The sequence below is a fragment of the Melospiza georgiana genome, chromosome 20 (genome assembly GCF_028018845.1).
Source record: "Melospiza georgiana isolate bMelGeo1 chromosome 20, bMelGeo1.pri, whole genome shotgun sequence".
NCBI lineage: Eukaryota > Metazoa > Chordata > Aves > Passeriformes > Passerellidae > Melospiza > Melospiza georgiana.
In genome coordinates, this window is record NC_080449.1 from 10178552 (window position 1) to 10196539 (window position 17988).

The window sequence follows — 17988 nt, forward strand, 5'->3', positions numbered from 1 at the left end:
CAGGAATTTCTCCCTCTGTTTCCTGCCCTGGGCCAAGGGGATCCCTTTGGCTGAGGCAGGTGGATGTGTCTGATCAGGAATTACAATGCAGGTGAGAACAGGCCGAGGAGAGAGGCAGCTGAGAGGGATTGCAGAGTTCTGCAAGTGTAAAATCTATGATTCCATGAAGGTCAGGCTGGACAGCAACCTGATCTGGTTGAAGACATCCCTGCTCATTGCAGGGGGCTGGACTAAACAACCTTTGATGCTCCTTAATAACAAACCATCCCATGATTTTAATTTGGAGCGGGCTGACCTTGTCCTGAGCTGGCAGAGCTCTCCCTGTGCTCCAGCAGCACCTGCAGGGGCTCCCACCTGCAGCCCAGCCCTGGCTCCTGCTGAGCACCACTGCAGTGCAGCTCCAGCACAGCACCCAGGGCAGCTTCTGCACCCCAGCACTGCCAGGGGCTCCCACATCCTAAAGGAGAGCTCAGGAAACACCTCCTGAGCTCCAGGTGCTGGCTGTGCCCCATTGCCTCTGCTCTGGATGGGGTTTTAAATGGGTTCTGGGGTTTTAAATGGGCTCTGGCTGGGCTTTAAATTAGCTCTGGGGTTTTAAATGAGCTCTCCCTGTCCAACAGGACATCCCCCACCATCCTGAGGCATCTTGATCTCCTCCCCTGTCACTCCTCACTGCACCCAGGTTAAATTTTGGTGGGGCAGCTCTGCTGAAACCTGGGGATATTGTTGGGAAAAGGAGCTGGGATTTGGCTGCTCCTTCCATTCTGGGGCTGCAGCATTCCAGATCCATGGAGAGCCCCAGAGAGGGGCTGGGACAGAGCCAGGGCTGGGGAATGAGCTGGAGCAGAGCTGCTGCTGCTTCCCCTCGTGTTTAGGGCTTGAAAACCCAGCGAGGAGCTGAAGTGGCTCCCTGAATTCAGCAGATTTGGAGCTCCAGACCTGGCTCACAGTGCCCTGCCCATCCTGTGGTGGTGAGGCTGAGCTGGGCAGGATCCTCAGGATGCTCCCACCTTCATCCTGCTCTGCTGGGGCTCCTGTCCCAGAGCTGGCTGAGGATCCAGCAGTGTGTGTGATCCTCCTGAGTGTGTGTGCGACCCTCCTGAGTGTGTGTGATCCTCCTGAGTGTGTGTGTGACCCTCCTGAGTGTGTGTGACCCTCCTGAGTGTGTGTGTGTGACCCTCCTGAGTGTGTGTGTGACCCTCCTGAGTGTGTGTGACCCTCCTGAGTGTGTGTGTGACCCTCCTGAGTGTGTGTGTGTGACCCTCCTGAGTGTGATCCTCCTGTGTGTGTGTGTGTGACCCTCCTGAGTGTGTGTGTGTGACCCTCCTGAGTGTGTGTGTGACCCTCCTGAGTGTGTGTGACCCTCCTGAGTGTGTGTGTGACCCTCCTGAGTGTGTGATCCTCCTGAGTGTGTGTGTGTGACCCTCCTGAGTGTGTGTGTGTGATCCTTCTGAGTGTGTGTGTGATCCTCCTGAGTGTGTGTGTGACCCTCCTGAGTGTGTGTGTGTGACCCTCCTGAGTGTGATCCTCCTGTGTGTGTGTGTGTGACCCTCCTGAGTGTGTGTGTGTGACCCTCCTGAGTGTGTGTGTGACCCTCCTGAGTGTGTGTGACCCTCCTGAGTGTGTGTGTGACCCTCCTGAGTGTGTGATCCTCCTGAGTGTGTGTGTGTGACCCTCCTGAGTGTGTGTGTGTGATCCTTCTGAGTGTGTGTGTGATCCTCCTGAGTGTGTGTGTGACCCTCCTGAGTGTGTGTGTGTGACCCTCCTGAGTGTGTGTGTGTGATCCTCCTGAGTGTGTGTGACCCTCCTGAGTGTGTGTGATCCTCCTGAGTGTGTGTGATCCTCCTGAGTGTGTGTGACCCTCCTGAGTGCGTGTGATCCTCCTGAGTGTGTGTGATCCTCCTGAGTGTGTGTGTGATCTTCCTGAGTGTGTGTGACCCTCCTGAGTGTGTGTGACCCTCCTGAGTGTGCAACACAAGGGACAACAGGGAAAGCAGCTGGTAAATGGTCCTTGCAGGGAGGAGATTCACACTGTGGGCCATTTTCCACCTTCCTCCTTTCTCTCCTCTGCATAACCCGTACCAATTGCCGGTTTCCAGCAGGGCTGGAATGGCCACGGCTGCCTTTTCATCTGGATCAGAGCAGCTCCTCCCTGCACCTGCCTGCTGCTCTCATTCTCCATTCCGGGCCACTCGCAGCTCCTTTTCTCGGGCACAGCCATAAGGACAATTGTCATGAAGAGGTGTGACACAAACAAAAGCATCCGACACTTGTTCCTGAGCCGTTCCCTGTAATTAAACCGAGCTTAGCAGGGCGCAGAGGGGCGGGTGGGGCGGTGCCGGTGCCCCTCGGGGGCTGTCGTGGTGCTCACCAGCCTTCCCCTCTTTTCCAGCCTGTGGGAAGCTGACGGGAATAAGTGACCCGATCACAATTAAAACCTCGGGCTCCCGCTTTGGATCGTGGATGACGGATCCTCTGGCTCCTGAGGGGGAGAACAAGGTAAGAGTGTGTGACAGCAGCATCACCCGTGTGCCTGAGTGTGACCGTGCTCACAGGGGTTTTATGTTGAGGGAAGAGACGAGGATCTGACTCCATGTTTCAGAAGGCTGATTTATTATTTTATGATATATATTACATTAAAACTACACTAAAAGAATAGAAGAAAATGTTTCATCAGAAGGCTGGCTAAGCTAAGAATAGCAAAGAATGATAACAAAGGTTTGTGGCTCGGCTCTCTGTCCAAGCCAGCTGTGATTGTCCACTAATCACAAACATCCAACATGGGCCAGTCACAGGATGACCTTGTCCTGAGCTGGCAGAGCTCTCCCTGTGTTCCAATCCCAGATGCACCTGTTGCATTCCACAGCAGCAGATAACCATTGTTTACATTTTGTTCCTGAGGTCTCACAGCTTCTCAGGAGGAAAAATCCTAAGGAAAGGATTTTCCATAAAAAGATGCCTGTGACACCTGAGGACAGTGAATATTCACCACTGGAAAACCCAGGGAAGGGCCTCATCCATCCTATAAGGGCTCTGCTGGCAGCAGGAGGGGCTGAGCATCCTCCAGGAAGGGAGGATGAGGAGAAGATGAGCAGCCCCTGCCCTTCTCCCTTTCCTGGGCAGGTGAATCTCAGTGATGAGGGAATTGTCACCACGAGGTCTGTGAGGCAAAAAAAGCAAATATCGGGTTTCTAATCTGTGCTTGGCAGCCAGGAGGGAGCTGGGGCTGAGCAGAGGGACCCATGGTCCTGGTCCCTGCTGCTCTTGTGCTGCCAGCACCTCTGATAATGTCATCTGCCTGCATTTGCCCTCCATCCTCCACCTTCATTGTTGTGAGGAATTAACTGGCTGCAGCCAGAGAGAGAGAGATTTGTTTTGCTTTGTTTTGGTCTTTTATTTTTTTTTCCATTCAGACCATTCAATTTTGATCCCAAGGAGGTAGGAGGCCAATAACTGGCTGAAAATCAATCCCAGCTCCCCATGACTGATGGAATGGAAAATATCTCGAGTGTTTGCCGAGGATTTGCAGGCAGCAAAACAAAACAAGAAGCAGAAAGCTTGGCTGCCTGTAATTCCCTCCTGCATGCAGCATCCTTCAGCGGATAAAGGCAGCAGCAAGGGCTGGATCAGGGCACCTATTTTGGGATCTGTGCCCTGGCACCAGCTCTGTAGCTGAGAGAGGACAAGGGATGCTCTGGAGAAGTCACCCCTGGGTGGTTTGTTTGAAGGTGACTTGAGTTGCCAGGCTCTTACCCTCCAGCAGCCAACTGGTTGGCACTAGTTTCCCAATTCAACACCTCCATATTTTACAGTTATTAAGCAAAATTTCACCTCCAGCCCAAATAAAACCCTGCTTAGAGGTGAGATGGGAAGGTTTTACCCCCATCATGTCCCGTTCTGCTCAAAAGAGGGGACAGAATTGTCCCCCTCAGGCTGTGCTTGCCACTTCCCTTGGCACTAAAACAATTTTCAGCTGAAGCTCGTGGTTCAGATGCTAAAGATCTTCCCATATTTTCAGAGAGTTTTGTCTCAAATCGCTGTTTTTTGGTATTTTTTGGTGTTTTTTTAGCCATGCCTTTTTCTGCAGCGTATTTTTGTCGTACGAGCAGGCTGCAAACCGGAGCTGGAGCTTCCCAAGCCTCTCTGTGTATTTAATATATAAAACCTGCTGGGAATTTTATTAGGAACACACCATTAGGTGAACTGCACTGGCAGCTCAGCAGAGTGGGACGGTGAGGATGGGCAGTTCATCATCCCCAGCTCCTGTCCCCAGGCGCCAGGAGGGGTTTGGTGCTCCTGTGATCATTTGTTCATGTCATGAAACCACAGAACACAACCGGGGGAGATTTGTGAGTGTTGTGGGAGCAGCAGGTGGATGCTGAGAGCTGGGATTGCTGCGTGGGGGCAGGAGGAGGTTGCTCAGAGCCAGCTGCTGTGATGGGACATCGTTCATCCATCAATCCCTGCTTTTCCAGAGCTGGGAATGCTCTTGGGTCCTGCAGCCCCTGCATGGTGACACAGGGCTCTGCTGAGCTTTAAAAACTGAGCACAACAACACATTTGCATGTTGAATTTTTAATACCGGATAATGAAATGGAAGCAGCAAAGAGAGAGTCGTGTTTTGGTTGGTTTTTTCCCCTATAATTTCCCAGCTGAAGTTTCATTTCCAGCTCTGGCTGTTCTCTGATGCTTTTTCAGCCACCCCCAAGCCCACCAAGGTTTGGGGCTGAGGGACAGAGCCATTTGCACAAATCCATTCCCCACCTCTGCAGCTTTCCAGGGAGGCAATGACAGAAGGCTGAAATTCCCTCCCAAAGTTTTTGGAGACCCCAGTTGACTTCCCAAAGGCAGCAGCCAAATGTTGGGCTGCCCTTCCCAAAGACTGATGATCACACTCCAGACACAGAGCTGTCAGATTTTGCAAGGGGTTTGCAGAAGAAATCTGCACTACATCACCCAAATCTGCAGCCTTAAAGGCTTCCCTCTTGCTAAATTTACCTTTTCTCCTTCCCAAATTTACCTTTTCTCCTTCCTAAATTTACTTTTTCTCCTTCCTAAATTTACCTTTTCTCCTTCCTAAATGGCTCTTACAGAAAGCAGCTCTCTCATTTTCAGGCAGCAACTGCATCCAGAATGTCAGTGGCTGGCTGGATATTTCTTGTGGATATTAACTGCACAGCTTGGTCATTTGCCTCGGAATTGGTTTCATATAACAAAAGCTTTTTTTTTTTAAGGAGTCTAGACAGTGTCCCCAGTGAACTGGCACTTAAATGATGATCTAAAATCTCTCCCCAATCTACCCAGAGCAAGATTTAGATGTCTTTGTCTCTTATATTTCAGCAGCCTCGCTTTAAGCTTTTTGATGCAGCAGTGTATGATTTTTAAACCAATATGGACTTTTTGCCTGAATTTGCCTGACAATGAGTGATTACATCCCTCGCTCCCGCATTCCAAATTAATGGAGTTGTGCACAGCAGCTGCTGTAATTTACTGAGTGTTACCGCGGGAAGCAAAAGCAGCAGCAGCACGGAAAAACGCTGGGTTTAGCCAGGGAAAAGCTGCTAATTGCCCTGGGGAAGGGAGGGTAGTGCCAGCCACCAGCATTCCCAGGGGAACGCTTAAGCCAAGGAGATATCAGGTTATCCCCCAGGGAAAGCTTTGCTGTTGGGTTGATTTCGTGGCCGATTTGGGGCTCCAGAAATTGGGGTTATTTCTGGATGTAGGTGACAGTTGTTGGCTGGATTCAAGGCCAGATTTGGAGCAGCGTGCTATGGTGGAAGGCATCCTTGGCAGGGCTGTTTTAATCTCCATTCCAAACCATTTTATGACGATTCCACGACTCCTGGCTGTGGATTTCTCTCTGTTGCGGTGCCATGTCATGGTTTGCCTCAGATACCCCGGGTTCCTCCCTGATAATTCCCTCCCAGGTGTGTCAGTCACCTCTCCTTTCCCCTCCCAGCACTGTCTGTCAGTCCTGGCATTCCAGAAGGGATTGGCAGATCCAAAGGATGCCCTCTACCCCTGGAGGGACATTGGGCCATCCAGGTGTCCTTTGTCCCTTTGTCCCTCCCCTCCTCTACCTGTTTTGTGGCTCCCTGCCCCTTCCCTGCCCCTCTCCCCGGGGTTAAAAGGAACAGCAACCACGGGCTCAGGGAGTTCTGTTGGAGCTGTTGGGCCAGAATAAAGCTCTGGTCTCAAACCCTCCATCAGAACCGACTCCTTTCCTTCACCATCGCCTTAAAGCTTCTCCACAGAGGGAAACCCAAGGAGCAGCCCCTGTTATGGGGGGAAGCTCCATCCCACACCCACCAGAGCTCCTGCAGGCCTGGACTTGTCCCCACAGGCCCAGCTGCAGCACCCAGCCAGCCAAGGGGTGAAACACCACACACCCAGCCATGCAAAAGTGTCTGTGGGGTGTAACACCACACACCCAGCCAGCCAAAAGTGTCTGTGGGGTGAAACACCACACATCCAGCCAGCCCAAAGTGTCTGTGGGGTGAAACACCACACACCCAGCCGGCCAAAAGTGTCTGTGGGGTGAAACACCACACACCCAGGCAGCCAAAAGTGTCTGTGGGGTGAAACACCACACACCCAGCCAGCCCAAAGTGTCTGTGGGGTGAAACACCACACATCCAGCCAGCCCAAAGTGTCTGTGGGGTGAAACACCACACACCCAGCCGGCCCAAAAGTGTCTGTGGGGTGAAACACCACAGTGCTAGTGTTTGGTCAAGCAGCAAGGGCCAGACAAGCTCAGGCACATTCCATCCAGCTATGTGTCATTGCAATACTCTCCCTAACCCCTTGCATTTGCCTCGTGCAGGTTTGGTACATGGACAGCTACCACAACAACCGCTTCGTCCGCGAGTACAAATCCATGGCGGATTTCATGAACACCGACAACTTCACCTCGCACCGCCTGCCCCACCCCTGGTCGGGCACAGGCCAGGTGGTCTACAACGGCTCCATCTACTTCAACAAATACCAAAGCCACATCATCATCAGGTTCGACTTGAAGACGGAGACCATCCTCAAGACGCGCAGCCTGGACTACGCCGGCTACAACAACATGTACCACTACGCCTGGGGCGGCCACTCTGACATCGACCTCATGGTGGACGAGAACGGGCTCTGGGCCGTCTACGCCACCAACCAGAACGCCGGCAACATCGTCATCAGCAAGTTGGACCCCAACACCCTGCAGAGCCTGCAGACCTGGAACACCAGCTACCCGAAACGCAGCGCCGGCGAGGCCTTCATCATCTGCGGCACGCTCTACGTCACCAACGGCTACTCGGGAGGCACCAAGGTGCACTACGCCTACCAGACCAACGCCTCCACCTACGAGTACATCGACATCCCCTTCCAGAACAAGTACTCCCATATCTCCATGTTGGACTACAACCCCAAGGATCGGGCTCTCTACGCCTGGAACAACGGGCATCAAATCCTCTACAACGTCACCCTCTTCCACGTCATCCGCTCCGACGAGTTGTAGCCCGGCCTTGGTTGGAAACTGGGTTTATGGGGTGGGGGGTAAATAAATAAATAAATAAAGGTGAAAATTTAAAAAAAAATAATAATGATAAAAAGGAAAAAAAAGGGAGAAACTAATTTAAAAAAATTGCTATAAAGGGAACATACTTTAAATAAGTAAACATATAAAAAACAGCTGCCAAAATTAAGACCAACACATCATGGAGGATTATTCAGCGTAAGCCTGACAGATCAGCATTACCTCTACATTTCTAGAAGTCTGGCCCTGTGTTATAGACTCACGAGTAACCGTGTACCTGCAGCTGGAACTGCACTCAGAGAACCACTTCAGTTTGGGGTTTTGTTTTGTTTCTGTTCTGATAGCAAACCTAGAGAACATCCTCAAGCAGTAAGGCAATGACTGTTGGAAGTTCACCCTCGGGAGCCTCGCTCTCCTCCGTGTGTGGCTTGCATGGACATTCCCCCGGCGTCACGGGCAGCTGTGATGGATGTGTGGAAAGGAAAAGCAGGAGAAGCTGACCCGTGAGGAGCTCTGGCTGTCTCAACAAGACCTATCACAGGTTAGTTTTCTTTGCCTTCCATTGCAGCTACTGTCTCTCTCAACTGTGTTCTTGTCACTTAGATTAACTGTGCTGAGACCCGAAGTAGCTCATGGATCTGTGTCTTAGTAACTTATTAAACACGATGGTTTAAGTATGTATTATGAACAAGTTGTTGTACCCATATTGTTTGAACTTATGTATTCAGCAACTATATTGTATAATGTATGTCTGTTATTTACCAGAGGTGGCAAAACTTTGTATGTCCAGTTTATGCAATGAATGTTGTAAATGCAATGATGTAGTTTGGATTTAATAAATGATGGTTTTTTCGTTTCTTAAAAGGCAAAAAAAAAAAAAAGGTCAGTGTTCACCCTTATACACAGGTAACCAATTTCATGTTGATAATTACAGGAATATTCTCTTACTGTTATCTATCTACATAGCATTATGGTGGTTGGAAATCGCTTCCGTGGAGATTTCTGTGGCAGCAGATTCCCATGGGAAGCTTTGTTTATGGAAGTGTGAAGGTAATTAATTTTTTTTTTTAAGAGGAAAAAATTTGTACTATCCACAGTTATCTAAGGAACAATAAAACTATTAGGAGACTTCCCTGCTTTGTTTGGTGTCTTCTCTGTGTGAGTGCAGGGGAGGGAGAGCTGGAATTTTTGGGGGTAAATGCTGAGCAGCCATCCTGAGTTTCCTTCCAGGGAATATTTCCCCATGTGTAGCTGGGGCTGGGAGGGTGGAGGGTTGGCTCTCTGCTCTGCAGGGATTCCCTTCCCATTTTCATCTGGAGCAGGCATTGCTTCAAGGAGATAAAATCCTGAGGCTGCTCCTGCTGTGAGCAGGGTCCGGCCACCCCTCAGGGACTGACAGTGTCTGGTGTTGGTGCCACAACAGGAGGACATCTCATCATCTGTCACCTTTATTGGAGCTGCAGACACTGCTTGGGACCCCCTGAGAGCAACTGGATCCCATTCCTTCTTGGATTCTTGGAGTGCTCCCCACCCTCAGTTTGCTGCAGGCTTCTGCAGGTAAAAATCTCCTTTATTTAACTTGTTCTAAAGAGTGACTGTCACACTCAGCCCTCCTGGTTGGAGGGCCCTCATGGGGTACAGGATGCTCATCTCCCTCAGGTGTGAGATCTGGGTCTCATCTATCTCTGGTGTGAGATCTGGGGTCCCATCTTTCTCTGGTCTGATATTTGAGGTCCCATTTCTCTTTGGGGTGAGATATGGGGTCTTATCTCTCTCTCTGTGATATTTGAGGTCCCATCTCTCTCTGTCAGTGAGATTTGGGATTTCATCTTTCTCTCTTTCAGTTTTGGGGTCTCATTTCTCTCTGCTGTGATATTTGAGGTCCCATTTCTCTCTCTGTGAGATTTGTGGTCCCATCTCTCTCTGCTATGAGATGTGGGGTCTCATCTCTCCCCTGCACCTCCAGAAGAACAATATTTAGCAATTCCCACTCCAGACAGCTCCAGGTGAAGGGCCAGCACCTTCCCCAGCCATCCAGGGTGATCCTGAGCAGGATCTCGAGGGCAGCTGTGGCATGGTCCCTGTGCAAGCTGCAAAGAGCTCACTGAGGTGGTTTTAGCTTTTCCCTGCCTCTTCCCCCACAGATTGGCCACATTTAGCACCACCAGGAATGACAATTTTCCAGCCAAGTGGCCCAGTGAGGCTCAGCCTTTGGGCTCAGCAGATGGATGGTTCAGGGCCCTGGGAAGGAGCAGGGATTATTACCAAGGTCAGGAAATTGAATATCAGCAATCGGCTTTTGCCGCAAGCTGCACATCCAGATTCCAACCTCTCAGCCTTTGCAGCAGTTTCCTGCTGGGCTCTCCAACAGGAGGAGGGAAAATGGAAAAAACAAAGCAGTGTAGTGTGGTTTCTCAGAGCTGGATTAAGCCACAAGCACCGAGCAATCCTCCCCGTGAAGATGTTCCAGGCAGTTCCACGGGGCTGAGCCTGCCCTGTGTCAGCTCTGCTGCTCTCACTGAAGCCTTGGCTGGATGCAGAATGGGGACAGCTCTCTGAGGATTCATTCCTCTGCTGCACTCTGTAATTCCAGCTCTCTGGGCTGCCAGCTTTGTGGAGAACTTCGCTGTTTAGCAGTGCTTTTCCCTGCAAGAAGCTCAAAAAGGGGGGGCTGGAGACCCATGGTGTAATTGGCAGCAGTATTGATCCTCGATGTGCAGGAGAAATCTGTAAAGCCAAAAAGCAGGAAGGCACCTGCAGTCATTTCTCTTTAATTAATGTATTCCTTCAGTGCAAACTCACTGAAGGGCAGCACACTGCTCTTGTAAGGGCTGGAGCTGGGTTCAGGGGCGCTGCAATCGATGGGACAGAGGCTGATGGTGGCACCAGGGCCGGGCTTTGCACTGGAGCTGCTCCTGCCAAGCTCCCCGAGGGCTTTAGGGTGGAAAAGTGGGAGGGAATCCTGGCTGTCCCACGTGCTGGATCGCTTTGTGGTGTGGCTGATTGTCCCAGCAGCCAGGCTTTGTGTCCTCCATCCTAGGAATGTTCTAATGAGGGGGTGGTTCCTCCCCAAGACCCCAAATCTCACAGCAGAGAGAGATGGGAGCCCAAACCTCACACAGAGAGAGATGGGACCCCAAATTTCCCACAAACAGAGATGGGACCCCAAATCTCACACAGAGAGAGATGGGACCCCAAATCTCACAGCAGAGAGAGATGGGACCCCAAACCTCACACCAGAGGGAAATGGGACCTCACACCTCACAGACCTCTGCAGGTGTTGGCAGAGTTTGTCCCAGCCAATGTGTCCAGTTTTGGGGACAGGTTTCAAGCAGAGCACAGCACATGGCAGGGCACCACTGAAACCCGCCCAGCCCACCCTGGCACACCAACACTACCCTGTGCCAGGTTCCCTGCAGTCAGCGTGGTCATTAGACAGGAGTTGAGGACAAAAGAACACGCCTGCTTCAAAACATCGATCTGCAAAAATAAATCGAATTACAGAGAGGCAAAATAATGCTGTTTGCTTTAGGACACAGCTACATTTAGATTCTAATTTTCCGAGTGCAATTCATTTAAGACAAAGGCTCCAGAGCACAAAATGTCCTTGAAGGCAGCAGAGCAGGAGCAGCTCCTGTGTAACATGTACCCAAAGTTAATGAGATGAGGGAAGTGCTTTGAGGGGTGTACCTTTGTCCTATTTGCCTGTAGTGCAATATTCTATAAATGGATGCCATATGGCCCTACACTTAATGGTATGGATCAGATTGGAAGTGGATGAGCCACTCAACGACAAGAACGTCCCAGAGGATTGCTTTCTATAGCCTATGACTTCATTATTTGATGCACGAGGCTTGTTGGTCCAAATTTAGTGCTGGGAGTCAGTGAGCTGCTTCAGAGGAACATCTGACCATGGTTCTGGGTGTGTTTGTGTTAATATTTGCCAAGGTGTTCCTTGGGAAGCCCTGCTCCAGGCATTGGGGAGGGCTTGGTGCTCAACCCAAGCTGCTCCCAGCCCCACCAGCCCAGTCTCAGCTCCACAGATGGGACAGGTTTGATGGAAAGGGAATTTTTATGAATGGCAAGATGAGGGAGAATGGTTTGCACTGAAATAAAAGAGATTTACATGAGATATTGCAAAGAATTTTTTCCTGTGAGGGTGGAGAGAAGCTGTGGCTGCCCCTGGATTCCTGGAAGTGTCCAAGGCCAGGCTGGACAGGGCTTGGATCCACAGTGGAAGTTGTCCCTGCCCAAGGCAGGGATGGGATGAGATGATCTGTAAGATCCCTCCCAACACAAAGCACTTAATGATTTAATTTTCATTTAAAAATTAAATTAAAACAAAACTTCACCCTGAGTCAGAGGGACCAGTGCCCTCCAGCTGGGTCACACCTGCCTTGGGATGAAGGGAGCAAATCCTGGTGGCATTTGCTCTCATTCCTGCCCTTTGCCAAGCCATGATCCTGCCCTGGCCTTGCCTCTGATCCTGAGGCCTTCCCTGGAGCCCTCAGCCCATCCCAGGGGATCCTCCCCAGATCTGGGCTCTGAAATGCAGCTCAGGGCAGTGAAATGCAGCTCAGGGCTCTGAAATGCAGCTTTGGACCATAAATGAAGCTCAGGGCTGTGAAATACAGCTCAGGGCTGTGAAATGCATCTCTGGACTGTGAAATGCAGCTCAGGGCTCTGAAATGCATCTTTGGACCATAAAATGAAGCTCGGGGCTGTGAAATACAGCTCTGGGCTGTGAAATGCACCTCTGGACTGTGAAATGCAGCTCAGGATTGTGAAATGCAGCTCTGGGCAGTGAAATGCAGCTCGGGATTGTGAAATGAAGCTCTGGGCAGTGAAATGCAGCTCTGGGCAGTGAAATGCAGCTTTGGACCATAAAATGCAGCTCAGGGCTGCGAAATGCCCCCACCCTGTCCCAGGAATTAAATTAAGCTCACTTAGCATCTGGCCTAGAAGCCAGGCAGAAGCCCTGGCCGTTGTTTAGCATCATCACAACCGTGAGAGCTAAAAATCTCCCTTTCTTCCTTTGCTGTTGCTTCCCTGACCTTCATTAGTTCTGCAAGCACCGAGTGCTGAGCCCATATGGAGACAGTTATCATAAAAAACTGAATCCTGGCCCCTTAATTAGCTCCTCATTATCTGAGAGCTCCATATTGAAGCATTAAGAACTTGCCGAGCAATTTGTTGAGTTTCCAATTAAAAACTTTTTTAGAATTGTTGAGCCTTTTAATACTTTGTGTTTACAAATTGCCTTGGACCCACACCAACACACACATTTCCTTCACTGGGGAAATATAACTGAGGAGCTGCTCGTTATTTATGTAAAACCCCAGGTTTTAATAAAGTCATAAACCATGTCAATGAGGCTGCTCTTTTCATACCTGACACAATAGAGATGACTCTGAATGAGTGCAGAGGAGTTAGAATCATTAAGAGGGCAATTAGAGGCTGATTTCCTAATAACTCCAGTTTTACAGCACTGTAAAAACAAATGTACACATCCCTCTTTATATGAATTTACCTTGGATGTGCCCCTGCCTGTTGACAGGTCCTGAAACCTTCTGTTCCAGCATTTTCCAGCCTCAGGATCATCAGGAATAAATAAAAGCCAGCTGGGCATGGATTATATTCAGTGGATCACACCAACTGGGAGCTGGAGGAGTGCAGCTACAAACACAGGAGGAAAATTGGGTCTGCTTTGAAATCCATGGGCAGATTTACCATGGTCGCCAAAAATTTGGGGAGGTGACCACTGGATAAGGCCAGGGATGAGCTGTTCCTGAAATCTGCAGAGAAGGGGAGCAGTGGCTCTGCTGGCCTGGAGAGGGATGTGCTGAAACCCTCTCAAATGTGGCCCTCAAGGCTTTTGGAAAGGATGGCCACGTTCCCATCACATCCATGAGGATAAAGCAGGGTGCAGCAGAACAGGCAGCAGCCCTCAGGGGTTTAACTCACCCCAAATCACTTCTTCCTCCTGAAAACCAGACCCAGGAGGAGGAAATTCATGGTGTCAGGAATATTTTGTGCAACCACCACAGGAGGAGAAGGTTTTGGGGTGTGGCAGAGACCTGACAGCCTCAGGAGCCACAACCTGAGCTGGGCTTTTGTTGGCAGCACTTGTGATAATGCAGCACTTATCTTCTCTGGGAGGTTGTAAAGCCAGAGCTGATCTGGATTGAACATGTCATTTGTATTCCCACGCTGCTTTTGAAGCAAATCTGTCAAATCAAACCCAAAAAAAGGAATGAAAAGAGGAGTGATTGCATAAGGAACAGTCTGGGCAGGCAGCTGTGGTCACTGATGGCTCTGTGGCTTTGGAGAGGAGGCAGGAGTGACCTCAGGATCAGGTGTGGGACAGGGAGCAGCACCCCGGAGCAGCTGGAACCCCACAGGGGCTCAGGGCCATCCCCACAGGTTTGTTCCTTGCTGGTCCTCAGCTCAGACAAGCCCCGAGCTTTTCCTCTCCCTCCTTCTGCCTTTCTGACCTGACTTTTAAAAAACCTCTTCACCTCGAGGAGAATTTCCCCATTTATCACATTTTGGCACTTCCTGAGCTATTAGAAAAGCTGTCTGCAGGCAGAGCAGCACCGTGGGCCCTTCCTCAAACCCTCCCAGCACCAGAGGCCTTGGGGAGAGGGAACACAAATCTGCCATCTGTAGCAATCCAGCATTTCCCAGTCATATTGCATCAGGCCCTGTCACCCTGAATGAACATTGGAGCTCTTCCTCCACCACCAAACTGGCCCTGGCATTCTGGAATAAAAAACAAAACACAACCCTGGGGCTGCAAAGGGTCACCCCAGGGCCTGGCAGTGACCCAGGGATGTCCCCTCTGGATGGAGGAGCTCAATTAAAGTTTGATTGCAGTTCTGCAGCTCGGTGGCTGTGCTGGGATTTTAAACCAGCAGCTGGGCAGCAATGTGCCAGTGATCCTGGCTGGGAGGAGCAGGCAAGCAGCTGGGGCCTGCTGAGCAAGGTCCAGGGAAAATCCACGGGATGAGCAAGGAATAGCATGGGACCAGCTGGCAGCAAACATTTGAGGTGGTTTGGCAGGTGTTTGAGGTGGTTTGGCAGGTGTTTGGTGTGTTTGGGGTGAGTTTAGGGTGCTTTTGCAGGCATTTGGTGTGTTTATGGTGTGTTTGGGGTGGGTTTGCAGGTGTTTGTGGTGTGTTTGGTGTGGTTTTGCAGGTGTTTGGTGTGTTTGTGGTTTGTTTGGGGTGGTTTTGCAAGTGTTTGGTGTGTTTGGGGGGTTTTGTAGGTGTTTGCAGGTGTATGGTGTGTTTGGAGTGGTTTTGCAGGTGTTTGGGGTGTGTTTGGGGTGATTTTGTTGGTGTTTGGTGTGTTTGTGGTGGTTTTGCGGATGTTGGGTGTGTTTGGGATGGTTCTGCAGGTGTTTGGTGTGTTTGGGATGTTTTTTTCAGGTGTTTGTGCTGTGTTTGTGGTGATTTTGCAGGTGTTTGCAGGTGTTCCTGCCCTCCCAGCACGGCCGTCACTGCTCCAGCAGCAGAGGAAGGTGAAGCTCTATAAACCAGCAGGGCTCCATGCCCAGATTCCAGCCACAGCATTGCTTTGGACAACTCGATAAACCAGAGGGGTTTTACACAGGAAAAAAAACCAACCCAAAAAAACCTGCCAGGCGTTTAATTACCATCCCTCATTAGTGCATCACCACCACGTTCCCATCCCTGCTCCTCGCACGGGCTCAGCCCTGATGGGTCCCGAGGGGAGCAGGGCCGGGAGCCCCCGGCCCAGGCACGCACAAAGCCGGGATAAAGAGCTGGGAAATGTTCCAGCCCTCGGTGTCAAACCAGCCCTGCGCAGATGGAGCAAACCTGCGGCAGGGCAATCAGCGAAGGGTCAGCAGGAAATCTGTCCTGAGGGTGCTGGTGCCTAATGGACTGTGTGAGCAGCTGAAATGCTCGCTGGAAGCAGAGGCTGCTGCTGGAAAGGGGCCACCAGAGCTGCACAGCCATGCTCTAATGTGGTTTATTTCAGTGAGAAATAAATGTTTAAATTATATTATTATTTAATATTTTAATACTATATTAATTATATAATTTTATATTTATATATTTTTAAATATATTAAATATATTTAATATATTTCTATATATTTCTGTATATTTCTATATTTATATTTTATACTTTTATATTTATTATATATTATATTTATTTTTTGTATGAAAGTTATTATACTAAATTATATATTTAATTATATATTTAATATAATCATATCTTGATTGTTGATTTAATATATTTATTATTTTTAAGATATTTATTAAATATAATATATTTAATATAAATATTTGAATTATGTATTTAATATAATACACATATAAATTTATAAATATATATTTTCATATATTTAAATTTATAAATTTTAAATCTACACATGATTTAAATAATATGATAAAATTATTAATTAATTAAATATAAATGATAAATAAAGTGTGAATGCTGTGCATTAAGGCAGGATTTTTATGGGTGCTCTGTCAAGCCAAGCACCCACTTGGAGCCTCACAGGAGTCCATGAGCACTACAGAAAGTCCTGATTTGGGTTGGGTTTGGGTTCATGGATACCTGGATTGGTTTGGCTTGGAAAGGACCATAAATCTCATCTTTCCACCCCAGAAACTTCTCCCCAGCCCAGGTTTCTTCAAGCCCTATCCAACCTGGCCCTCAGCCCATGGAGCTGTGGTGGGTCATAAATTGCCTCCTCCCTTAACGAAGGGAAAGAAGGACACTCCATGAGAACACCCCAAAAATGTCCTTGCATGAGGAACAAGAAGTGCCTGGAAGTGGAAGGGAGGAAAAAGTGCAAACCCGAGGAACTCAGAGCACTTCCTGCCATAGCAACAAGCCCGTTCAACAGGAGGAGCATGTTCACAGCAGAGCCCTAAAAAAGGAGCTGTTAAAATAAACATTGGCATATCTCACACCTCCCTCTTCCCTGAAGGAGGCTCCCTGGAAACACATGTGGACAAACTAGGGAAGGGAAGGAAAACAGGGATGAAGGGGGAGAGGAGAGGTATTCTAATTAAGTGCTGGAATTAATCTCTGTTGTCTTGCAGTATCTAATAAGTTTAATGATTTGGTGTCTCTGTTGTTCACTGATTAGTCCAGAGTCTCTTACAGAGCATCTGGTCTTGTTATCCCTTTGCTTTTTATGTCCTAAAATACTCCAGGAGTTTCTGTGGAGCTTTTGCCCTACATTTCACATTTTAGGCAGGTGACAGAGGCCCCATAACCCCTCTGTGAGCGCCCTTCAAGCTTCAAGTTCCAGGGGGTTTTCCCTGCTTTATGTGTGTTGCTGTGCTATGTGGAGGGATAAAAAAATCCCATTTTTCTTTTATGAACTGGAATAAAACTCCTGGAGGTTTTACAAGCCTGTGCTGGCCCTGCCGAGGGTGGACACTGAGCAGCAAAGGTCTCTGTTCTGGGGAATCTATTTCAATTCTAGGAAATCTATCTCTCCTTCTTCTGGGAAATCCATCTCTTCTCCCTCTGGGCACACAGCCCCTCACAGGCACAGCTGGGAAGTCACAGATGCTTTTTGGAAATCCCAAAAATTTCCTTCCTGCATGCAGGTATCACACATGGGCTCCAGGGACAGCCCAGACAAGCAGAATCACTTTTGCAGGTGCTGATCTCCCAGGAAAAGGCTGGATAATGGGATTTTGGAGTTAACATCACACTTGCACTTCTATCCCTTCATTTTTCCCCTCTTTTTGTTTTTATCTTTGGACCGGGGCAGGCCCAAACACCAACGTGTCACCATCAGGGCAGAGCAGCTGGAAATGTGATCAGAGAGCAGGGCAGGGATGAGACAGCTCATCTTCCCTCCACACTCAGCACTGAGGAAACCACTGGGAAATAAAAACCTCCAATAAATCAAATTGTCCCTGCTGTGGAAGCAAAAGCAGCAGCAGGTGGAGGGGGAAGTTTGCTCTGACTCCTGTCCCTGGGCATGCTGTGGGTTTTTCCATGCTTGGGAATGTGGGAGACAGCCAGGCCTGGAAAGCCTCATTGCTGCTGAATTCACTCCTGTGCTGAAGTGTGGGCTGTCATCCACACCTTTAGGATCCCAACACTTTTAGGATGATTCCCCTTCACCCTGGGATTGGTTTAACTCTCTCATGGGGCTGTTGGGTTCTGTTTTTTCCAGCAGAATTCAGTGAGCAGCAAGAAGAGCCAGGTTTTCCCTGCTCACTCCCCAATTTCTCATGGAAAACAGAGATGCTGAGAGACTCCCTCCAAATTCCAGCTGCTTCTGGAGCAGCACCAAGCTGGGCTTGAATGGGGTGGCTTGTCACCTGCACCCTGGGGAAGGTCACCAGAGCTGGCAGAGCCCTCCCTGTGATGTCTTTTCTTGAGCCAGGTCTTATGAGCTCTCAGTATCACACCTGAGATAGCCCAGCTACCTAAAATGGCATTAGATCAGCAGGATGGCTTCTGAGGTAGTGC

General features: G+C 49.4%; 1 protein-coding gene across 2 annotated transcripts in view; it reads left to right on the forward strand.

Annotated features, from left to right (window-relative positions):
* Positions 1-8648, forward strand: part of OLFM1 (olfactomedin 1) — a 36872-nt gene extending 28224 nt beyond the window's left edge. For both annotated transcript variants that reach the window (XM_058038315.1, XM_058038314.1), the window contains exons 5-6: positions 2393-2499; positions 6824-8648. In XM_058038315.1, the coding sequence (XP_057894298.1) occupies positions 2393-2499; positions 6824-7498 (782 nt within the window). In that variant the 3' untranslated portion in view covers positions 7499-8648. The remainder of the gene's footprint in view (positions 1-2392; positions 2500-6823) is intronic.
* Positions 8649-17988: the final 9340 nt, after the last annotated feature.